General features: G+C 36.1%; 1 protein-coding gene across 4 annotated transcripts in view; it reads left to right on the plus strand.

Annotated features, from left to right (window-relative positions):
* Positions 1-25,310, plus strand: part of ZNF292 (zinc finger protein 292) — a 91,364-nt gene extending 66,054 nt beyond the window's left edge. For 3 of the 4 annotated variants that reach the window (XM_070496626.1, XM_070496627.1, XM_070496628.1), the window contains 4 exons: positions 68-270; positions 5,941-6,077; positions 8,677-8,818; positions 15,882-25,310. In XM_070496626.1, the coding sequence (XP_070352727.1) occupies positions 68-270; positions 5,941-6,077; positions 8,677-8,818; positions 15,882-23,036 (7,637 nt within the window). In that variant the 3' untranslated portion in view covers positions 23,037-25,310. The remainder of the gene's footprint in view (positions 1-67; positions 271-5,940; positions 6,078-8,676; positions 8,819-15,881) is intronic. The other variant, XM_070496629.1, reaches the window with a different exon arrangement.
* Positions 25,311-26,013: the final 703 nt, after the last annotated feature.

Here is a 26,013-nt window from a genome sequence, read left to right on the forward strand (position 1 = left end):
TAAGTATTTGTATTGCAAATGAATTATTATCAAATGTTAATAATCTATTATGTCTTGTTTTTTAAAGTGAATGAATTTTTAGCTTTTGAGGGTCCCATCTTGTTGGATATGAGAATTAAACATCTAATCAAAACAAATCAGTTAAGTCAAGCAACTGCTCTAGCAAAGCTGTGTTCTGACCATCCAGAGATTGGTACAAAAGGTAGTTTTAAGCAAACTTACCTTGTCTGTCTTTGTACATCATCACCAAATGAAAAGTTAATCGAAGAGGTGAGTATGTTTTTTTGTTGTTAGTAATTATTTTTTGAAGTGAAGAAATTAATTTTTAATTAAATTAGAATGTCTTTGACTTCCCTTTCTCTTAGATAGTGAGGGATCATTGTCGATCTTAAATTTTTGGTATGCTCTTGTGTAGTGACTCTAAGCATCTTTCAGAATGATATGTGAACTGATTTCACGTAGCTTCTATTTTAAATAATTTGGGTCTTTTAACTGCTTTGGCTAAATTATGGGAAAGATGGTGGTGGCTTCATAGTTTAGTAGAATGTTTCTATTTGTCAGCATTTGGGCCTTTACTTCAGCTTTACCTGTCTTCAAGATACTTGCAAATCGTTTTAACTGGCTAATTTAAGTAACTATAGAATTTATATGACTTCTCCATAGGAATAGTTTCTCTGTTTTTTATAGAGAGATAGGTACATAAGATATATCTATCTATCTAATATCTATATATGTATTAAGCAGAGAAAACATTCCTGTGGGGAAGTCATAGATAGATAGATCTAGATATCTAGATCTGTATCTCTATATATTAAGATAAATTTTTATTTGCATATTTAATGTAAAACTTTATTTTCTTCGAGAGTCCAGAAGAAGAATCACCTTAGACAGAAAGCTAAATGCCCACGTGAGGTTAGAAGTTGTAATTATAATGGTGATTGTGTGATTTTTCTTGAGAATAGAAAGTGAAGAGGAAGATGATAGGCTTGGACAAAGATTAGAAATAAACCTGTTGTGTGTGGTGAGGATAATGAGGATACTGGGAAGAGTGATGTCTTGCAGTCTCCTGGCTGGATGGAGTAGGGAGCCAAGGGCTCTAGCCTAGGAAATATGTCATTAGTTTGGACATTGGCTAATCTGTACATTTTTTTCTTTACTATTTCGCTTTTATCTCAGGTAATTGGCTTTTTAATCACTGTATATCAGAACAAAATAGAAAATTGAAGTTTTCTTATTAGTTCAGAATAACTATATAGATAAGTTAATCGGCAGATGTATAAAGTTTCTTGAGATAGCCTTTGAAATGTAACGTTTTAAAAAAATCCTTAAATAAATTTATTGTGCTGCTACATCTTAGATATTTTTTAGCTCTGCTAAAGCTTTCATTATCACTTCAGTCCCAGCCCTTAAGTCAGTCTGTCCAACCATCCATCCTTCCTTCAGCCAATTTTTATTAAGTTCGTGTGCAGTCTAAGCACTTGAAGGGAGGGGGGATAAAGGTGAAGAAGCCATAGGCCCTGCCCTAAAGAAGTATACCTTCTAGTAGTAGGGTTGTTGGGTTAGCTTTGAAGTCCTATTTAAAGTCTGTGAATTTGTAATCTCCAGGAATAGCTGTATTTCTAGCTCTCTTGAATAATCAAAAGATCTTACAATACTAAACCTTAATTCCGTTTTGGTTTAATTATCCAGAGTTGAGTAGCAGCAGCCCAGCCTGCTCTGGGAGATCCTCAGGAAAATTCTCTATGAGCACCCTGGGTATCTCTGGGGTCCTATGAAATGGGGTTTTTCCTTCTCATGTTAAGCAGTAGAATTAAGGATTCCATGTTCTTAAGCAAAGTTCACTAAAATCTCTGTACCTACCCCAGAAACGAAACTGGATCACATAGTGCAGAACAGGGCAGGATACATTTGTCTATACATTCCTTGTTAAAAGTCTCTTTTTACTTAGAGATTGTTTGGTTACTCTTTTATTTTTCTATTACAAACATCTAGAAACTTGTTCTTCATTGTTCCATGTGAAGTAAGTTTTCTTATTATTTCTGATCCAAGGGAAGGTAGTCCCTTTGGAATAGTTGCCCAAAGACATTACCCCTTCAGAAGAGATACGCTGTCTCTTTCGCTCACTCGCTCGCGTGCGTGCGCGCTCTCTTTCTCTCTCTCTCACATGACCCTCTTCATTCCTTTCCTTTACCTGTTTGGTTCTAGTAAGCATTTGAGTTTTTTACCTATTCCTTAGAATATGGTGGGAATACATGTTGGAAAGAGTCAACTATGGCCTGGATCTTTGGTCCTTTTGAGGAAGTCCTTGTCCAAGTGAGCCAGTAGGCAAGGGATTGATTATTTCCCAGGATCCTTTCAATATGATAGAAATAGCAGCTAGCCCTGATAGATGGCACAGGAATGGGGCTGAGAGAGATGGCCTCTGGAAGGAGCTTTGGCCTGGATTCTTGGTATAGGTATAAAAATGAAGTTAGCAGTGTTACTTTAGATCCAGTATTTCTATTGGTTTTGTCATTAAACATAGAAGTTTAAAAAGTAAAGTCTTCTATCTTGTGTCTCTCTAACCATCATTTCCCCCAATTAATACTCCCTTTAGTAATTATTCAGTTTGAAATTTGATAGATAACTTTTCTGACAATTTTCTGCACATATATATTTTTATATACTTAAAACATACATACCCCCTGGCTGCTAGTCACTTTTCCCCCTTATTTTAGATGTCTTTGCATATCATTATGTATAGATCAACCTCATTCTTTCCAATGGTCGCATAATTATGTAGCATGGATTTATAATACCTTTAGCCAGGCTGGGAGACATTGAAATTGTAGCCTTGTACATCCATCCTTTCATTCTCATTGGGAGTGTACTGGTAGAATAGATTTCTAGAAGTGGAATTGCTGGATTGAACAATCTACACATTTTGAATTAATAGATAGGACACTACTACCATCCAAAAAAGATTATGCCAGTTTATACTGCCATAAACAGCATATGAAATTTCTTTCCTGACACTAGAGATTATTCGTCTTTTAAATCTTTGCTAGCATGAGAGTTAAAAATAATAGCTCATTATTTGATTTTCCATTTTCTTAGTATGACAGGTTTACTATTTAAGTTCTCTTCTTATTGGAAAGCAGTTTTATTTTGATAAGCAAAAGACTGTTCTTGAAATGTGATTAGAGTTAATACATTTGAAAAGAACACTTGGTAAATGTACATAAAATATTGATGAAGTGTTTTATATTTTTTGAATACCTACCTGGCATGAACAGCCATATTAAAACATAAAAATCATTCACATTTTTGAAATGATTTCTCTGCTTTACAAAGGGATTTAGCATAGTATGTCTTTAAAAAACATTTAAAACTTTAAATATTTAATTCAGATTTTTAACTTTCTGGTATTTAAATTTTACTCATTTTTCAAGGCCACGGAGAATAGATATCCATAATATGTAAGTAGTCCCTATATCACTAATATATTGATAATCCCTACCTTATGCTACCTTGGATTTTAAAAATTATTCTTGTTCATTGATGGCTATAGTTGACCTGTATCTCAGTTTCACAATTTCACTTCAGCCATTCGTTAGTTTAAGTATGGTTTCATTTTCCCTGTCATTCTCTTTAGTGTCATATTTTTTTCGAGAGGGCCATCTAGTGGCAAATCAGGGAAATGAAGGCTATCAAGTGCACAGTAAAAATTGTTTCCTTAGTATACCTGTAAAAAGTGAGATGTTCTGTATTACTGAATATAGCAAATGTTTCAGTTGGTATATGTATATATGTGAATAAATATATAGAGGCTGCTTTACATACAGTATTTTTAAAAAATTATTAAATATAAGCTAATATAGGTAATATTATTGGGAAAATAAATTTCCATATGCATAATGTACACATTTTGCATCATTTGAGCATTCAAGAAGAATGACTAGGTTTTAGAAGAAGAAAAAGAAATGATCAGATTCAAAATAAATCAGAGTTTCAAGAAACAAGAATTTTTGTTAAATCTGAAACACGTAAAAGTCAATATTTAGAAATAAAAGGCCACAATATTCTTGTGCATGTGGAGTTTGGGAAGGAGCACAGACTTTGAAGCTAGACCTGGATTAAGTCTTAACGCTGCCACTAACCAGGCATGTGACTTTGAGCAGGTAACTTAACCTCTCTGAGCCTTATCTCTAAAAGAAGTGCCCTCTACCAGCAAGCTGTTGTGTGCCTAGCAATGCTGTTTCTGAAGAAGCACTGACAAATAGTAGTTGCTGTTACTGTTACTGTTAACATCTTATGAAACAGTAAACAGAACTCGTGGATTGACTTCCTCTTTGTCGGCATGGGCGTCCCAGGGTAATTGTTTAAAGTTAACACAACTTTTCCTAAAAGATTCTGTGATGAAATGGAAAGAGAATAGGTCTTCGGTGTCAGTCAGACAATTGAATTTGTGGCTCTACCACTTAACTAACTGTTGTAACTTGGGTAAATTACATAATTTCTCTGAACCCCATATTCATTATGTGTAAAATGTTAATGATAATACCTACCTAGTAGAATAGTTATGATTAAATAATAATATATGTAATGTCCTACAATGCGTTTAGCGTATTGTAGATATTTGAAAATATTTATAACTGTATTGTTCACCCTTTTTTTAAAATTATTTGTTTAAATGGGGTCACTTATAGAAAAGATTTGTAAGAAAGAGGCAGACAGGGGAGTAGCAGAAAGAACACTGCACCAGGGAACCAGGGAGTGCCAAGATTTAGGTTTCAGTCGTAACTCTGCTACTAACTTCATGCTTCCTGTAAGAAATCCTTGTTGTTAAACACACAGATTCAGAGTTGAGTCTTTTCTTGTCTTAGTGTTTTCTAGCCCAATTTAATGTATAAAATGGAATCTCTGAGTCTATGCAGTCTTTATCCTCATTATCAGAGATGGACCTCATGATTACTCATATCTTCATTTAGACACTTGTTCAATCCTAAACACATTACATTTTACACACACACACTCACTTTTCCTACACTCAAAAATTGATGAGGAGAGATAAAAGATCAACCAAGAGGGCATGGTTTCCTCTGTGGTATGTGGGTGTTAATGGTTTGTATTGGTCTTCAAGTCTTCTTTTTGCCATTTGTCAGTTGTACCACGTTGAAATTAATCTTTCTATTCTGTGGAACTCCAGTGATTTGTGATTGTGTGTGATTTGTCACACCCTTGTCTTACAGCAAATGCTTGTAGAGATCATAGGTAAATTCTGTTTTATGTAGTAAATCATTGTAATGAGATAGTAAATTTTAATTTAAAAAAAGCAATAGATGTAAGTGCATGAAGTGAAGCAAGTTGACTTCATCTAGGTTATACGTAATGCATGCATGACTGTTGATAAGCTTTGAGAATTTATATGAATTTATATTTATATGAAAGGAAAAATAATGGAGATTTATAGAAAACTGAGGTAAGCTTAATTTAAAAGTGGTATAGCTACATAAAATGTTTCACATTATACTTTTTTCCCTGAGATGAATAGACATTTTATTAGCCTATATCCAGTAGACCTCTCTGTGTCTTTCTGCTGATTCTAATGCTTTTTAAATACTAGATAAAGGGGGGAAAATATAACTACTGAAGCTTTTCTTTTTCAGAATTATAGACCTGATTTAATGGGTAATGGGAGCTTGTAATTAGCATTAGTTATGTACATGTAAATGAATGCTTGTAAAGTTCTTGAATAGAGTTGGTTCTCTGACTTGAAGAAAGATAATTTCTTTAAACTGCAGCCCAGTAATGACAAATTATGAACTCACAGTGTATGAGTTGATGAGGTTTTACTGATAAATATGATCTATAAATATCTAATGAAAGATTTAAAGTATATTACTATATATCCTAATATAAAACCATTTTATGGCATATTTCTATATCCTTTTTCTGTAGATTTCAGAAGTTGATTGCAAAGATGCACTAGAAATGATCTGTAACTTAGAATCTGAGGGTGATGAAAAAAATGCTCTTGTCTTGTGTACAGCATTTTTATCACGTCAGCTCCAGCAAGGAGATATGTACTGTGCCTGGTGAGTTGATTTTCTTTTGTGAAGAAAAGTTTATTAAATAAGAATACAAGATAGGTTGTGAGAATTCAGATAGCTTAAGAACATGTTTTTTAAAATCTTTTTAAGTCTCATCAGGACAGAAAGCTTATTTTCAGGTATTACATGCTGTCAAACTGGTTGTCAAGTAGTTTATAACTTTAAAAACTCTTTGTATTAAGGACTACACAACTCCTTAGTATACTAATAATGATCATATAATGATCAGGAAATTTTTAAATGTTGGAAGATGAAAGAAAGGTTTGTTTTGTCTATTGCCACAATAAAAATTTTTTCAGATATGTAAGTAACCTGTTTTCCTCTGCATATAACTAGCTGCTAGTCATTTATGTATGGAAATATAGTTCATTTTTCATTTATGAAATATCATTCTACTTCACTAACTTCTTCAATGCACTTTTTTCTTTCTTTATATGGTACATTTCCAGGTATGCAAAGCCTGTTATTATTATATAATCCTTTGGGAGGATACAACTAACAGGTGTTGACTTTAGTTAACGCAAACACTTAGCATCAGCTGTCTTAAATTAGTGTTAGCTAAAACTGGCAATTTATCTGGTCAGTCAGCAGCATTATTAGTTTTCAGTGTTGTGTTGGTGTTATGGAAACACAAAAGAAAAATTTAGGTTTCGGCATTCTGACATTTAAGAATATTTACCAAGTGACATATGGTATACAAATGAATATAGAACAGGCAATCTAAGTAAGTGCTTGTGTAATCAAAGAAGAGTAAAATTCATAATTATAAAGGTTTTCTGAGCAGTTGACCTTTGTTATGAAGGAAAAATTGTATATGCAATACAGAGAGGATTGATACAAAAGGCAGGAGGAAAGCTTCTGAAGGGGAGAATAAATAACATGTATTTATTGAGGACAGGTAGATTTCCTATATAACATAAATATCAGTGATAACTAAGAAATGAATGTGTTACACTCATTTAAAAAAGGCATCAGGGGCCAGCCTGGTGGCAGAGTGGTTAATTTTGTACTCTGCTTCAGCAGCCCAGGGTTCGTAGGTTTGGATCCCGGGCATGGACCTAACACTGCTCGTCAAGCCATGCTCTGCCAGCGTCCCGCATAAAATAGAGGAGGGTTGGCACAGATGTTAGCTCAGCGACAGTCTTCCTCAAGCAAAAAGAGGAAGATTAGCAACAGATGTTAGGTCAGGGCCAATCTTCCTCTCTCTCTCTCTCACACACACACACACACACACACACACACACACACACACACACACAAAAAACCCTATAAAAAAACCCATCAAAGTCTGAATTTTATATGGCAAGCAAAAGCAGTCTATTATAAGCCCTCAAGTAGGAGGAGGATGAAATAGAAGTTTATGTTTAAGAAAAACCGTTTAAGCCAAGAAGTTGAGAATGGATTGGGGCTGAATGATGAGGGCAGAGTTGGGGGAGGACGTGGCAGTACAGCAAGTTGGGTTGAGATAGGAAACTCAACTAGAAAGCCAGTAAATAGTCTACCTGGGAAGTTATGAAGGGTTCCTTATGGATGTGGAATGTGGTGAAAGAACTGTTGAGGATGACAGTAGGATAATAAAATGCAGAGGCTGATAAGGTCAGTGATAACGAGGCATTAAATTAGAAAGATGGTGACCAGGAAAGAATGTTGATCATCTTCTTTCATACGTTAGGGTTCAGGTTTCAGAAATCAAAGTGGAGCAGTCTTATAAAAACTAGAGAGGTGAAAGTGAGGAGACAGATTTTGAAGTCTTCAGTATATAGGTTAAAATCCAGTAAATAAGCTAGTGATTCAAGCGGGTAGTGAAAAGGGCAGAGTTCCTTGGAGTGGAAACTGAGGAAATACTAATAGGAAAGGCTTTTATTGTGGAGAAGACTTGGTGAAAAAGTTGAAGCAAGGAAGAAGATTTTTGTGGAGGTTAGCTATAGAGGACAGAGGAGAAATAGGACAGTAGGTTAAAGGGAAGAAAATTCATCATTTCAGTAGGATTGTTTTCTATGAAAAATACATTGTAATTGCATTTGAAGTAAATGTCAAAGTTCATTTTTCAAAATTTCTTTTATGGTTTCACTGCTGTGGCACAGATTGAGATTAGTTAATTCTTGATTCTGTGTCATTGATTCTTAATATTTATCTAATAATAACCAATTGAAATTTAATTGACCAGTTAAGTTGGTTAATTTTAAATTTGTTAGAAGATAAAAATTAAATGCTTTTTAAAAACCATTTTGCCATTGATGCATTTTATGTATTCACACACATTTTGCACTTTCTTATTAAAGTTCAGGTGTGACTCAAAGTTACCATTTGTACAACTTGTTTAAATGTCAGCTGCTTTCTTAATAAAAGGTAGTGCTTCTCTGTCTGAGATTGAAAAATATTAATAAAATGATAACTTATGTATCCTGATTTTATTTAGTCTTTAGAAAATTGAGATCTGTTTTCTTGCTTTTGAACTTAATTCCGCATGTGGAATTGGAATCTAAAACCAGTTTTAATTTCAAATATAATGACTGGACTGACATAGTCCCTGATTATTACATTACTGCTCCAACTTACTTTTTATACTTTTTTTATTTTTCAGGGAACTCACTCTCTTTTGGAGTAAATTACAGCAAAGAGTAGAACCATCTATACAGGTGTACCTAGAAAGATGTCGTCAACTTTCTTTGTTAACCAAGACGGTATATCACATTTTCTTCCTGATTAAAGTTATTAATTCAGAGGTAAGAATAATCAAGGTATCTTTTCTTAATTTAAAATATATAAATTACCTTTAGTAAAAAACTTTAACTGTATTATTTTGGCACCTTTTCCAGTGATTTTTGTTTATTTCATTTAGTGCTTTCAACATTAAATTTCCTATTGGTTAAAGACATTTGTTATAGAAAAACCTAAAAATGCAGATGAGAGCCAGGGCTAGCTCTTAGCCTGAAGAAAAGTAATATACATAATACTTGTGTTTTATCATTCTATAGTTTTTATTCCTAGAGGTTATATTATTTTGATAATTTGGCTCTATAGAACTTTAGAGTGTAAAGAGAAATATAGAGATAGCTTCCTTTGCTAGCAGTCTGGCAGATTACATTATCTGAAAATCCTTCTTCTACAAAACACCCAGAAATACTTGATAAAATAAAATGAATGTCTTTTTTAATGTATAGCACCTGAGATTGTGAGAATATCAGGGAAATCTCTAAGCTCAAAATGAAGAGGAACCTAAAAACTGGAGCATAAAGCTTGAGCTGATGCTGGGCCTTTCCTAGCCTGATGGGCATTGGGATATGTTACTAGTTACAGTAATCAAAGGATTTAAGTTTTAATATCTCCACAGGGACAGTAGATAGCTGTATGGGGTTAGGAAATAAGATCTTGGGCCCTCTCAAATTGGGGCGTTAGAACTGAGCTCTATGTCCCCCTTCTCCCTCCCTGAATCGGTGAAGTTCTGTAATGTTTTAAAAAGCAGACTAGAAAAATATTGCTCACACAGATGGATGATAGGGAACTTTGTGCATGTCTGACTGGGTTGTGGGTCAGAGGAGAAAATGTTTGCTCTAAGAAGTTGTAACCTTAGGTCTGCCCTCACACAGATTTAGGGTCCAAATTTACTCTGCCTGTATAGTCCAGGAATCCCCATGCCGAGTAAGGAATGTTTAAGAAGGTAAGGATGGAGTCCTAGCCTGGTATATATATGGGGTACCTAGCAGAAGCAGATACACAACTGCTTTGGAGGGACGTACCCTCAATGCAGGATTCTCGTATAAAGCCCTACTTAAGTGAGTTCATGATCAAGATTTACAAAACATGAAACAGTTGGCCATGAGGGAATTTTAGCAGAGAGAAGTAACAGTAGAATTAGACATGCCAGGACAAAAACTATAAATTACATATATTTAAGACAGAATAAGGAATTAAAGCATGAGAAAGAAAGATACTATGAAAATGACCAAGCAGATTTTAAAAAGTCGAAAGAACTTTTAATTAAAAAAACCTAGTCATTGAAATAGAAACACTTTACAGATGGAACAGTAGATTAACAGAGTAAACAGTAGATTAGACACAACTGAAGAGGGAAGGGACGAGCAGAGGTATGTGTTCCCATTTATTTGTTAACTAAATCATAAGCCAGCTTTTACAAAATTAATTTATTTTCTTACAGTAACCCTGTAAGAATGCACTTGGTTTCCATTTTCATTGTACACAGAAGATAGTTTCCAAGGGTGTTAGCATTGCATAGAATGAAATGCCAGACAGTTTTTAGGAATCCTTGAAAACTGGGATGCAGCGTGACAAGAAGCATTTTTAAGTTAATGTATAATTTTTTGTGAAAGGAAAGACCACAAGACACTCTCCTATCCCCCTTTAAAAATACCTTTTAAAATCTGTAGTCAATAAATCTTATATGTATCTTCATTTTTCTCTCCTGAAATAATTTAATTTTCAAGAGTAAAGAACAGGAATTAATCCTTCTGCTTTCCAGTTTTTCTCTATCAACCCTGTTAACTCATCCTGATTTTTCATCTTATATATTGTGGTGCAGCAATTTTTTTAAAAAACTTAAGGTTTTCTTTTTTCTTGGTGAGGATATTGGCTTTGAGCTAAGATCTGTGCCAATCTTCTTCTATATTGTATGTGGGATGCCGCCACAGCATGGCTGGATGAGTGGTTTGTAGGTCTGCACCTAGTATCCAAAGCCACAGACCCTGGGCCAGGGAAGCAAAGCACATGAGCTTACCCACTATGCCACCAGGGCCAGCCCCTAAAAAAACTTAAAACAGTTGTAAGTTTCTTAGGAAATTACTATGCTATTTTAAAACAGGTTGTGCCACTGCTTTATATCTAACTTAAAGAGCAGCATGGCACAGTAGAAGGGACTTGAAACTCGAAACCTGACAAACTAGGTATAAATCTTGACTTGCTGTTGACCACCTAGTAACCTTAACCACTTTGGTTAATCAGATGAATCGACGAGGTTACAAAAAATGGCTCTCCCTCAACCTTACACGCCACTCATAAGGAAGCCGTCTTGGAGAGGGGAGAACACTTGGACAAGAGCTACACTGTCCATTATGGAAGCCATTATCCACTTACAGCTGTTTAATTTAAATTAAGTAAAATTTGAAATTCCATTCTTCAGTCACAATTGCCACATTTTAGGTGCTCGGTAGCCCCATGTAGCTAGTGACTATCGTATTGAAGAGCACAGGATAAAGAATATTTCCATCGTTGAAGGCAGTTCTGTTGAGTAGTACTTTTCTACTTTGAGTTTGAGTTCAGAGGTAAAGCACATAGAAAGGCAGTTAAAAGCTTGGGGAGGTTGGCCGGGGGAGACTTATTGAGGAGGATAATGTGTAACATGGTAATTGCTCCCTCCCCGGAATCTTGTTTCTCATTGCATAAAATTTTTCTCCTTTGTTTTTTACTTTCTGAAATCTAATCAAGCAGAGAGGGCTTTTATCTTAAAACTAGAGTCATAGTTATTCTTGTTTTAGGACAGAAAGAGGCCTTAAAGTTATGCTGTAGTGACTGGGTTCTAGTGTAACTCCTCATTTTTCACATGATGAAATTTAGCCTCAAGGTTAAGTGATTTTGGTTAACTGGTAGCCCTCTTTTTTTCAAAACTCCAGGACTTGTTGAAGACTATTGTCCAGTTACATATTAACTTAAAATAATTGTGTCCTTCTTAAACTCTAATTGACATCTGCAAAGGAAATGGAGCAGAAGCTGGGTCCGGCTTTTTATTCATGCTTTTTCCTAGACCCCTGATGTCAAAAGAATTGAAAAATATAGCCCTGCCCTAAAGGATTTCATAGTCTGTTGATCGAGACCCACAAACAGTTGCAATGTAGTATAGATCTTTCTATCACAGTGGAATGTTAAGACTCACACGTTACTTAGCACAGTACCTGGTATAAAGTAGGTGCTGAATGATTAAAAGAAGTGGGCCATCTAACCCACTTGTCTGTTTGACTCTCAGTGATGGCCAGACAAAGTGGGAGGGGAGAGTGTTCTAGTTAACAGAAAAAGCTTGTGAAGTGGTATAAAGAAAAAACTGTTTTCTCCTCCATTCACTACTCACTAAATACTTCTGGTCACCAAATTTGTGGGGATTTTTTTCCATACCAAGCAGTTCTCTGATTCTCCAGACACCAGCTGGGTGTTCTGCAGTTTAACTCAATTCTGATACTTAGATACCTGGAGATAGCATCAGATCTCACAGGTTAAGGGCTCAGTCCCAGAAGACTACCCCCTCCCCCCACTGCAGATACCAGTTGCAAGTCCAGGTTGTCACCTGCGTTTCTGACCAACTGGCTCTAAATCAGAGGTTCCCATGCCCCCTTTTTGAATTCGATTAATTTGCTGGAGTGGCTCACAGAACTCAGGAAGACAGTTTATGTGCCAGATTACCCATTTATTATGAAAAGATACAACTCAGGAAGAGCCAGATGGAAGAGATGCATAGGGAAAGGTAGGGGGAAGGGGTAAGCTACCCTCCCCAGTCTTCATGTATTTACCAACCCAGAAGTTTCCTGAACCCAGTTCTTTTGGGGTTTTGATGGAGGCTTCATTATGTAGGCATGATTGATTAAGTCATTGGTAATTGGTGATTGATGCAACCTCCAGCCTCTCTGCCTTCCTTGGGGGTGGAGGGCTGAAAGTTCCAACCACTAATCACACGTCGATTCCCCTGGCAACCTAGATAACTCCTGCCACAGTTATGTAGGGGCTTTCCAAAAGTCACCTCATTAAAATAAACTCTGGTGTGAGTGAAAGGGCCTTATTATGAATAACAAAAAACACCCCTTTCATCTATAAGGCAGGAGCTATTTCAGGAGCTGGGAACAGAAGATGCCCCTGTAGCTCTTATCACTTAGAAAATTACAAAGGTTTTAGGAGCTATCTGCTAGGAACTGTGGTTGAAGACCAAAATATATATTTCTTATTGTATTACAATATCACAAGTGGTATCAAGGCATGGGAGAGAATGGCGTATTTGGGAAAATAAAGTTAGCCCGGTTTGCTTGGAATATAGGCTATTTAGGTAGGGGGAAAGATAAAAGATGAGGCTAGACCAGATGAAATGTAGGTCAGATTGTGAAGGCCCTTTTATATTCCATGCTAAGAAGGTTATATTTAATTCCGAAATACATAGGTAACTATTTAAGAAGTTTAAAGCAAGGTAAGACATGATGCTATAGGTGGATGGGGAAGGGCTGGGTGGGATGGACATGAGGAACTAATATCAGTGTGTAAGCCTTGCTTAGCTTTGGGTCAGGGTTACTAGGCAGCCAGAGGGAAGGAGCAGAAAAGTAGGTACCAAAGATAAAAGCTTGCCTGTTTTCAGAAGCTTGCCTGGTGCTGTACCAGTTCCAGAAAGGGGGATAAGTCTCTATCCCTCCCCTGAATGACATCACTTAGCTTTCTGCTCCTTGTGACTCGTAAGTTCTAGCTAGTGCTATCAGTACTTTCATTAACTGATGTTATTAAGTAGATTTTTATTGGCTAGTTACTTGTTTAATCACATTGTTTTTATAGGAAATTGTGATTTCAAACTCATCTTTAAAAACACACTTGTTACATAAACCAGTTTATGATTTAAATATTGTCTGTAAACCTAATTTTCAGTCACACACTCAAAGATGAAAACTCAGAAGAATAAAAATCTTGATATTGTTTATTTTATTGGTATTATTTGTTGAGCTTTTAAATTTATTTACAACATTGAGATGTTTTTAAGCAAATTTATTCAAAGCTGTTTGCCCTGAATGCGTTAAAATGAACCATGGTATCCAGTAGCAGACTGTATTAGAATAGAAATGTCAGTTGAGTTCCTCTCTGAAATAATTTTAGTTGTATTTTCTAAGCAATAAGTAGAATTTTTTTTTTTTTTTTGAGGAAGATTAGCCCTGAGCTAACCACTGCCAATCCTCCTATTTTTGCTGAGGAAGACTCGCCCTGAGCTAACAGCCGTGCCCATCTTCCTCTACTTTATATGTGGGACGCCTACCACAGCATGGCTTGTCATGCGGCCCCATGTCCACACCCAGGATCCGAACCAGCAAACCCTGGGCCGCCGAGAAGCGGAATGTGCACACTTAACTGCTGTGTCACCGGGCCAGCCCCTAAGTAGAATTTTTGAATCAGCTTTTGTCATTTCTGGAGAAAGGACTCAACATTCATAGGACAGAAAATAGTTAGAGTTACCTTCCTCAAGGCAGATATCCTTCATCTACAAATCCTCTGTTCTCTGAGTCATTTCTTAAAGACATTCTTTCTCCATCATTTCCTGAATTTTCTAAATAAGTACAGCGTTTTCCAGAATTCTTTCGCTCTATGTATTTACCAGTCTTTCTGACATAGGCTTTCATTATCACTTCAGATCATCTTTATGGTTGACTTGACCTTTGATTCCTCCAAAACTTCTTTCTTCAAGTCCTCCTCTCTCTCATATGTGGCTTCACTGACCATGTCTTTTTCTTTCATATTATAACAGAGGAGTGGCCTAATTGTCCGCTATTATCAATAGCCCCTAAGGCTGTTAGGGGCAAATGTTTTTTGTAGAAGTTTTCTGGCTCAGATCTCTCTCAAAATTATATAAAATAACTATATAAGTTTATGTAAGAGCTGGAGACAACCATATGGTCCCTCCTCTTTCCCAGTTGGCCTTTCTTCACTGTCACTTTTAAAAAATAGGTCTCATATCTATTCTTGTCCATTTTCTTCTTGGTCTTTGTGCCTTTGCTTTTCCTAAAGTCAGGACCCGTTCAGTGTCCGAGCCTTCTTCCCTCACTCTCCTTTTGGCCTACAAATCTAAGCTTCTGTTGTAGTGTAAAATATTTTATTTCCTTCTTTATCTATGAAAATACCCTATCACCTTTTTTGACTTCTTTCTTGCCTTTTGATCTTATATCACACATATTCCATACCTATGAATGTAGCCACATCTTGTGGCTGGCTTATTTCTCACATATTTATGTTCCCTTTTAGCCTTTTAAAACCCAGTATCTTTCAAATGACTCTTAACTTTCATTACTGCTATCTTATAATAGTTCAAGATGCTCAGTCAAAAGGAAAAAAGTTTATTGTGTCTCCTCCTGCTCCTAATTCTTAATCTGGTTCAACCATGAGGTAAGTGATTTGGCATTCAATTTTCTGATTGAACTAGAATCCCCACTATTAAGGATCGAGTAACTTTATACTCTGTTAAAAGTGAAAATCTCCTTACATTACTAAGTTAGGAAATATGGAGACATTCTCAGTTTTGTAATTGGGTTGAGAGGATTTGTTTCCAGAGGATTACAAATACAAACTTAGGAAGTGAGATTTGCGATAAAGTTAATGACATTTATTGATCGCTTACTGTGTGCCAAGCATTATACTAAACTGTGCCAGGTACTTGAGATACATAATATCCATTAATGCTCACAGCAATTTTATGAAGTTTAAATGCTGTTTTAATCTCTGTTTTATAAATGGAATATGAAAGGTCAGAGAAGTTAAATAACTTCCAAGTTTGCCTAGCTGGTAGATGATTTTCTCCCCAGGTCTTATGTTAGCTCCCAATGCTTGTGTTTTTTCTGCTGTTCTATACAGTTCATTTTATACACACACACACACACACACAGTCACTCGCTCACCATGCTAAGCTGCAGTGCTTTCGAAGGAGCATCTTTTTCTATGTTGGATGTTGCAAAATTTGAGAGAAGCAAGCCTCAGTTTTAAAATTACTAAATCCACAAATCTGTTTTGATTAGTGTGGGTTAACATTTCCTATTTGCTTTTTCACAGACTGAAGGGGCTGGTCTTGCCACCTGTATAGAACTGTGCGTAAAAGCTCTTCGCCTGGAATCTACAGAAAATACTGAAGTGAAAATATCTATTTGCAAGACCATTTCATGCTTGTTGCCTGATGATCTGGAAGTTAAACGTGCTTGTCAACTGAGTGAATTTCTCATTGAGCCTACAGTAGATGCGTATTATGCTGTGGAAATGTTGTATAACCAGCCAGACCAGAAATACGATGAAGAGAATCTTCCAATACCAAATTCTCTACGCTGTGAGCTCTTGCTTGTATTGAAAACTCAGTGGCCCTTTGATCCAGAATTTTGGGATTGGAAAACCTTAAAACGACAATGTCTTGCATTAATGGGGGAAGAAGCATCCATTGTATCTTCAATAGATGAACTAAATGACAGTGAAGTTTATGAAAAAGTAGTAGACTACCAAGAAGAGATTAAAGACACTTCTGTGAATGGACTTTCTGGTGGAGTTGGTGCTAATTCTGGCCTTCTTAAAGACATTTGTGATGAAAAGCAGAAGAAGAGAGAGATAAAACAATTAAGAGAGAGAGGATTTATATCTGCTAGATTTAGGAATTGGCAAGCCTACATGCAATATTGTGTGCTATGTGACAAAGAATTCCTTGGTCATAGAATAGTACGACATGCTCAGAAACATTACAAAGATGGGATTTACAGTTGCCCCATATGTGCAAAGAACTTTAATTCTAAAGAAACTTTTGTCCCTCATGTCACTTTGCATGTTAAACAATCTAGTAAAGAGAGACTAGCAGCTATGAAACCGTTAAGAAGATTGGGAAGGCCTCCTAAGATCACAACTACCAATGAGAATCAGAAGACTAATGCTGTGGCCAAACAGGAACAGCGGCCTATAAAAAAGAATAGTCTCTATTCGACAGACTTCATCGTGTTTAATGACAATGATGGTTCAGATGATGAGAATGATGATAAAGATAAATCTTATGAGCCGGAAGTGATGCCAGTCCAGAAACCAGTACCTGTTAATGAATTTAATTGCCCTGTAACTTTTTGTAAAAAGGGCTTTAAGTACTTTAAAAATTTAATCGCTCATGTAAAGGGGCATAAAGATAATGAAGATGCCAAGCGCTTTCTTGAAATGCAAAGCAAAAAAGTTATTTGCCAGTACTGTAGACGGCATTTTGTAAGTGTTACTCATCTCAATGATCACTTACAAATGCACTGTGGCAGTAAACCATATATCTGTATACAGATGAAATGTAAGGCTGGTTTTAATAGTTATGCAGAGCTCTTAACCCACCGAAAGGAGCATCAAGTCTTTAGAGCAAAGTGTATGTTTCCTAAATGTGGCAGAATTTTTTCAGAAGCTTATTTACTATATGATCATGAAGCACAGCATTATAATACTTATACTTGTAAGTTCACAGGTTGTGGTAAAGTTTATCGGTCTCAGAGTGAGCTAGAAAAGCATCTGGATGATCACAGTACTCCTGAAAAAGTGATGCCTCCCGAAGACCAACTTAATTCACCCGGAGCTTCCGTTCAGCCTTCTAAAGTGAATCAGAACACAGAAGGGAATACTGAGAAAGAGAGTGCTATGCTTCCTTCAGAAAATAACATTGAAAACACCTTACCAGCAGATACAAGTGAAGCTTGGGATAAAAGCAAGGCAGAATCAGCTGTCACCAAACAAGACCAGATTTCTGCTTCCGAGCTCAGGCAAGCTGATGGACCACTGTCAAATGGTTTGGAAAATCCTGCTACTACTCTGCTGCAGGCCGGTGAAGTAGCTGTATCTATTAAGGTGTCCCTCAATCAGGGAATTGAGGAAAACTTTGGAAAGCAAGAAAGCTCGACTGTAGAAGGCACTGGTGAATCGCTGGTCACAAACTTAAATGCACCAGTTGAGGATACTTGTAATGATTTGTCTCATCCAGATATCCAAGAGAGAAAAGAACAGGATTGCTTTAATGAAGTGCAGATTACTCATAATTCTTTAGTAAATTCAGAAACCCTCAAAATAGGTGACCTTACCCCACAAAACTTAGAAAGACAAGTGAACAACCTGATGACCTTCTCTCTGCAAAGTCAGGCAGGATTTCAAAACGGTTTGTCAACTTCCAAGTTTGAATGTGGAGGTAGTGTTAAAACGTCGTCCAGTCTTTACAGCTTACCTCTTAAGACATTAGAAAGTATCACATTTGTTCCACCACAGCCCAACCTAAGTAGTTCTTTAGGAACTCCATCAGTGCCTCCAAAAGCACCAGTTCAGAAATTCAGTTGCCAGGTTGAGGGATGTACTCGCACCTATAATTCTTCACAGAGTATTGGGAAACACATGAAGACAGCACACCCTGACCAGTATGCTGCATTTAAAATGCAGCGCAAAAATAAAAAAGGTCAGAAATCTAACAACTTGAATACACCAAATAATGGAAAGTTTGTTTATTTTTTGCCATCGCAGGTGAACAGCTCTAATAATGCATTTTTTACACCACAGACCAAAGCCAGTGGGAATCCTGCTTGTTCAGATCAGTTGCAACATGTGTCACCTTCCATTTTTCCAGCTCATTTGACAAGTGTGTCCACTCCACTGTTGCCCTCAGTGGAAAGTGTCATAAATCCAAATATACCTTCTCAGGATAAAAGTGAACATGGTAGTGGTATGTTATGTTCCCAAATGGAAAATATATCTAACACTGCCTTGCCAGCACAAATGGAAGATCTAACCAAAACAGTTTTGCCTTTGAACATTGACAGTGGCTCAGATCCTTTCCTTCCTTTACCTGCAGAAAGTAGTTCAATGTCTCTCTTCCCTTCACCAGCAGATAGTGGGACTAATTCTGTTTTTTCTCAACTGGAAAATAATACAAATCATTTCTCCTCACAGATTGAAGGAAACACTAATTCTCCTTTTCTCAAGGGAGGTAATGGTGAAAATGCGGTTTTTCCTTCACCAGTGAATGTTGCAAATGGTTTCAGTAGCACCGGTCCCCAACAGTCTGCACCTGAAAAAGTTAAAAAAGACCGTGGGCGGGGCCCAAATGGGAAGGAAAGAAAACCCAAGCACAACAAAAGGGCTAAATGGCCTGCAATTATCAGAGATGGGAAATTTATCTGTAGCAGGTGTTACAGGGCTTTTACTAATCCCAGATCTCTGGGCGGACACTTGTCTAAGCGATCTTACTGTAAACCACTGGATGGGGCAGAAATTGCTCAAGAACTGCTGCAGAATAATGGACAGCCTTCTCTTCTCGCCAGCATGATTCTCTCCACAAATGCAGTAAATTTGCAGCAGCCACAGCAGTCTGCCTTCAATCCAGAAGCATGTTTTAAAGATCCATCATTCCTGCAACTTCTTGCTGCTGAAAATCGCTCATCAACATTTTTACCAAGTACGTTTCCTCGGACTGGTGTGGCTAACTTCAGTACGAGTGTTAGTCAAGAAGGCAGTGAAATTATTAAACAGGCTTTGGAAACTGCTGGCATTCCCAGCACATTTGAGGGTGCCGAAATGCTTTCTCATGTTCCAACAGGTTGTGTCTCAGATGCAGCACAAGTAAACGCAACAGTGATGTCAAATCCCACTGTGTCAACCCTGTTGCAGGCTGTGTGCCACCCAAACCCCCTGCTGACAAACCAGAATAGGACACCAAACGCCAGAACTTCCTCCATTGAGGAATGCAGCAGTTTGCCTGTGTTTCCAACGAACGACTTACTACTGAAGACTGTTGAAAATGGTTTGTGCTCTGATTCGTTCCCTCATTCTAGTGGCCCATCACAAAATTTTACCAGTAACGGTTCACGTGTTTCAGTTATAAGTGGTCCTCAGAACACAAGGGCAAGTCATTTCAATAAAAAGGGAAACAGTGCTTCTAAGAGAAGAAAGAAAGTTGCTCCTCCACTAATTGCGCCTAATGCTTCCCCAAATTTGGGAACAAGTGACTTAACAGCAATGGGACTTATAGCAAAGAGTATTGAGATACCAACTACTAACCTTCATTCAAACATAATTTCAAATTGTGAGCCTCAGAGTTTGGTGGAAAATCTAACACAGAAATTAAATAGTGTTGACAATCAGTTATTTATGACTGATGTGAAAGAAAACTTCAAAACCAATCTTGAGTCCCATACAGTGTTAGCTCCTTTAACATTAAAAACTGAAAATGGTGATTCTCAAATGATGGCTTTGAATTCATGCACAGCTTCAATAAATTCTGATTTACAGATTTCTGAAGACAATGTTATACAAAACTTTGAAAAGACTCTTGAAATTATTAAAAGTGCTATGAATTCTCAAATACTTGAGGTAAAAAGTGGGTCTCAGGGTGTTGGTGAAACATCACAGAATGCACAAATAAATTATAGCATTCAGCTTCCTTCAGTAAACACTGTGCAGAATAACAAATTACCTGATTCTTCTCAGTTTTCCTCCTTCACTGGTGTCATGCCGACAAAAAGTAACATTCCTCAGTCTGAAGTATTACATAAGGAGGATCAAATACAGGAAATTTTAGAAGGCTTACAGAAATTAAAATTAGAAAATGACCTGTCCATTCCAGCATCTCAGTGTGTACTAGTAAATACGTCAGTGACACTGACTGCCACCCCTGTTAAATCAGTTCCAAATGTCACAGTTGTTCAGCCAGTTTCTGAAATAATAAACAACATTCAGTTTAGTGACAAAGTTAATAAACCATTTGTGTGTCAAAACCAAGGCTGTAATTACAGTGCTATGACCAAGGATGCACTGTTTAAGCATTATGGTAAAATTCATCAATACACTCCAGAGATGATTCTTGAAATTAAGAAGAATCAGTTGAAATTTGCTCCATTTAAATGTGTAGTGCCGACATGTACAAAAACATTTACAAGAAATTCTAATCTTCGGGCACACTGTCAGTTGGTACATCATTTTACAACAGAAGAAATGGTGAAGTTAAAAATAAAACGGCCTTATGGAAGAAAATCTCAGAGTGAAAATTTGTCAGCCCCACGAATTACGCAAGTAAAAAGACAGCTAGCTATGACAGAGGAAAATAAAAGGGAATTCCAGCCTGCTTTAGAATTGGGAGCAATGAAGGAAAATGCCCTCAATAATGTAGCAGTGATCCCAGAAAAACAACTTATAGAAAAAAAAAGTCCTGAAAAAACAGAGAGTTCTTCACAAGTGATTACAGTTACTTCTGAACAATGTAATATAAATTCTCTCACAAACATACAAACCAAAGGACGGAAAGTCAGGAGACATAAAAAAGAAAAGGAGGAGAAAAAACACAAGAAGCCAGTTTCCCACTCCCTTGAGTTTCCAACAAGATACAGTCCCTACAGACCTTATCGCTGTGTTCACCAGGGTTGTTTTGCTGCCTTTACAATACAGCAGAACTTGATTCTGCATTACCAGGCTGTACACAAATCAGATCTACCTGCGTTTTCTGCAGAGGTTGAAGAGGAAAGTGAAGCTGGTAAAGAAAGTGAAGAAATTGAAACCAAACAAACTGTGAAAGAATTTCGATGTCAGGTGAGTGACTGTTCTCGAATTTTCCAAGCAATTACTGGCTTAATACAGCACTACATGAAACTTCATGAAATGACTCCTGAGGAAATTGAAAGTATGACTGCTTCTGTGGATGTTGGGAAGTTTCCATGTGACCAGTTAGAGTGTAAATCTTCATTTACCACATATTTGAACTATGTTGTTCATCTTGAGGCAGACCATGGGATTGGGATAAGGGGGAGTAAAACTGAAGAAGACGGCATATACAAGTGTGACTGTGAAGGCTGTGACCGTATATATGCGACTCGGTCTAATCTCCTCCGACACATTTTTAATAAGCATAATGACAAACATAAAGCTCATTTGATTCGGCCAAGAAGATTAACACCTGGTCAGGAAAATATATCAAGCAAGGCAAACCAAGAAAAGACAAAGTCTAAATATCGGGGCACAAAACACAGGTCTGGAAAGGAAGGGGTCAAAATGCCTAAGACCAAAAGAAAGAAAAAAAATAACTTAGAAAACAAGAATGCAAAGATTGTGCAGATTGAAGAAAATAAGCCTTATTCTCTGAAACGTGGGAAGCATGTATATTCTATAAAGGCTAGAAATGATGCTTTATCTGAGTGTACAAGCAGATTTGTAACCCAGTATCCATGTATGATAAAGGGGTGTACATCAGTTGTTACAAGTGAAAGCAATATAATTAGACATTATAAATGCCACAAATTATCTAAGGCATTTACATCACAACACCGCAATCTTCTTATTGTCTTCAAACGGTGTTGCAGCTCAGAGTTAAAGGAAACTTCTGAGCAAGAAGTTGATAAGAATGATGTGAAAGACTCTGACACATGTGTGTCAAAGAGCAACGATAACTCAAGAACAGCTACCGTTCCACAGAATGAAGTTGAAAAAAATGAAAAGGATGAAATGGATGAGCTCACAGAATTATTTATTACAAAGTTAATAAATGAAGACAACACCACCAGTGTGGAGACTCAAGCTCATACATCTTCAAATGTAAATAATGATTTTCAGGAAAATAACCCCTGCCAGTCAGAAAAACAAAAAGCAAGTAATTTGAAGAGAGTTAATAAAGAAAAAAATGTCTCTCAAATTAAAAAGAGGAAAGTTGAAAAAGCTGAAGCAGCATCGGCAGTTGAGTTAAGTAGCGTGCATAAAGAAGAAGAGACTGCTGTTGCGATTCAGACCACTGAGGAGCATCCTGCGTCTTTTGACTGGAGCTCATTTAAACCAATGGGATTTGAAGTATCGTTTCTGAAGTTTCTTGAGGAGTCTGCAGTGAAGCAGAAGAAAAATACTGACAAGGACCATCCAAATAGTGGAAATAAAAAAGGATCACATTCAAATTCAAGAAAAAATATTGACAAGACTGCTGTGAGTAGTGGAAATCATGTATGTTCTTGTAAAGAAAGTGAAACTTTTGTACAGTTTGCCAATCCATCACAGCTTCAGTGCAGTGATAATGTAAAAATTGTTTTAGACAAGACTCTCAAAGATTGCACTGAGCTTGTCTTAAAGCAGCTTCAGGAAATGAAACCTACCGTCAGTCTGAAAAAACTTGAAGTACATTCATATGATCCAGATGTGTCTATTATGAAAGAAATCAGTATAGGTAAAGCCACAGGGAGAGGGCAGTACTGATAACAAATGTACTATACATTATTTACAGTTTTATTTTAAATAGGAAGCCATCAAGCATGCTAGAATTGTGAAACTTTTTCATTATTTTTTTGTTGTTGTTGACATGAATTAGCCTGGCCAAAAAAAGAAAAAAAACATGACATTTGTCATGTAAAACTTTTTTTATCCCTATGGGACTTGAGGAACAGAATCAATACTTCAGTTATTGTAAATAATTGAGCTAAACCTCGAATTTCTATCAGCCAGTTGCCCTTTCCATGAACTAAACTGAGTATTCTGTGATTGACATGTCTCACCAGGTCACTGCTCATGTACAACAGTGCTCTTTGTTTGTAGATACCTTTTTTGTATATATTTATTATTGTAAATCATTTGCTGCCACCAGCAGTGTGTAAGTCTAAACTATTAAATGACACATTTATATTTGGAATTTTAATTTTTAACTAAGTGATCAAGTTTTTTAAATTGTTCTTTTATTGTTTTAAATTAAGAATTTTTTGAACTAAAGCTAGAAACTCTACCGTAGTTCATTGATTTTTACATAAAACATTTATTTACAAGATGATCTCAAAATTACTTTTCACAAAGTAGGCACATTATATCAACACCTTGCTCTGCTTTGTAAATTTTCCATCCAGGAGTTTTGGGTGGTATTCCTATACCGTTTTTTTTTTTTCAGTGCTTCTAATTGGATATAGTTAATATGATTACATGAAATATAATGGAAATGTGAATAAAGAATTTACTACATCAAAGATTTTAAATATTTGGTATTTAAAAAAAAACCCTTTGTGAATGTGATAGAAACTAGTAGTGTGGAGCAGTGTAAATATTTGAGGTGGTGATTTGTGAAGTAGCCCAGTATTGCCTTAAATAAAATCACATTTCATTTCTGTTTTATACATGTGATCTTATAAAGATTTTTTTTTTTTCCATTTTCTGAGATTTATAGATTGGTGTATAGCTTTAAACTGTATAAACTTTTGTGGAAAGATTTTTTTAAACATTTTTATAAATCTTAAAATTGGTATCATTAAAGTGAGCCCATCTTGTGTTTATAAAATGCAAGAGTCCTTAACATTTATAATTACATAGATGAAACACTTTCTATAAGGAAGTTGGATGTTTTGATTTTACTGTTTATAGATGTTAGATTGTACAGATTTGTCTGTATATTTCCCACCATATCTAATGATACTTTTTTCATTAGATTGGTCTTCCAGAGCAGTATTAGTTGTTATAATTGATTATTTTGGTTATTTGGTATATAGTTAGCTCTTATAGTTTAGCTCTATTCACCATATTTATACTGTGGATTCAAGGCCAGAGATAGAGGTTATTTCAGGAGAGTTTATGACCTTCATTTGAAGTCCAAGTAAAATTAGTTCTGGAAACAAAAGAAAACATCCTTTTAAGGTTACTTTTGTTTCTGTTTGCCATAAATAGTAGCATTGATTTTTGACTTTGTGTTTGTTATAAACCAGTTGCATTCACAATATTAGTTTGCGATATTGATGATATTGTGATGATATGAAAATGTGTATATTCCCTGTGCAACATCAGATTTGCAGGAAAAATGAAGCACTTAACATTAACTGAAATTGCTGGTACTCTGAATAAATAAGCATGGTCAAGGAGTGAATTATTTTCTTTTGGAAAATATTTTTTTAAATTTTATTATTAAAGTATTATAGTATTATTTTTAGGGCCTAATGGGTTATATTGAATAGTTGGTTTCACCTCCTTAAGGTTTATTACCAGTATACATAAAACTTGACACATTAAAATCCCTACCGTTTGGTACGCCCACTGTTATTTATTAAAATAAAAGTTGTTCTTATGGGTGATTAATACATGGTTTTTTTCCTAAATTAACAATAACTTAACTTTGAGTAATTTTAATATTAAATTTTGTTAACAATTGAATGTTTCTGTACAGTTTTCTTAGAAGTTGACCTAGCTCATAAAGGTAGGCATTTGGCAAAACTGCCCTATATATATAGTGCAGGATAAAGTAGGTTTATTTCTGATGAATGTAGTGATGAGCCGCTGTTAAGTGAAAATGCCGATGTATTGGGGCTTTTATTTTGCTCATTAGCGTAAGAAAATTGACCACTAGACATTTCTGTAATTGTTCTCCTACATGTCAAGGGAATGAGTTTGCCAACATTGAGTTAAATTTTTTATATTCCAGGTACTGTATGCTGAAAGTAATTATGGAAGAGTGGGCTTTTTAGCATGGAACAGAAAAATAAAATTATGGTATAAAATAAATATGAATTTATAGAACAGCATGTTGGTAAAATTTGATATAGAATGTAATGCCTAAGTATTAAAAAAGAATCATAAAGTATTTTTCATGGTATATATACTTTCCCTCAATCTATTGTCTTGAGATATTTTCTTCCTTACAGCCTAAATTTGTCTAAGATTTCATCCTTACTTAAATAGATTTTTCCCCCTCTTCTAAACCCAAAGAATTTGAATCTTACGGATCAGAACACATTATTCAAAATACATCATTGTGTTAAGTGAAATGTAACAGTTTGGGAAATTTGCAGCCAGCAGTGTTAAATTCAGCATAGTTAAATTATTGTTTTAAAGGTCTAGACGGAGAAGTTTAACAAGGCTAATTTTGATCATCAGGTAAGCAAACACAGTTGCTACAGCTGTTAAAGTGAAAGTACATAAATACTACAGCTAGAGACATCAAAGAGGAAATGCTCTACTTTTCAGGGAAAAGGAGGTAGGTGGTTCTGAAAGTCTTTGTAGAAAAGATGAGTCTTAAAAGATGAATGAGTAGTCGTCGCATGGTCAGAGGGGAAAGGAAGTCTAGGCATGGACGTATGAAGCCACATAGTGCACTTGCAGTATCGCATGTGGTCCATTGGAAAGATTAGAGAGTTGGAGAGGCTGAAGCTGAAGAGGCAAATGGGCCAGATCATGAAGGTTCTTGTATGCTGTGTTTAGTCTTTAT

The sequence above is a fragment of the Equus asinus genome, chromosome 24 (genome assembly GCF_041296235.1).
Source record: "Equus asinus isolate D_3611 breed Donkey chromosome 24, EquAss-T2T_v2, whole genome shotgun sequence".
NCBI classification, from domain to species: Eukaryota; Metazoa; Chordata; class Mammalia; order Perissodactyla; family Equidae; genus Equus; species Equus asinus.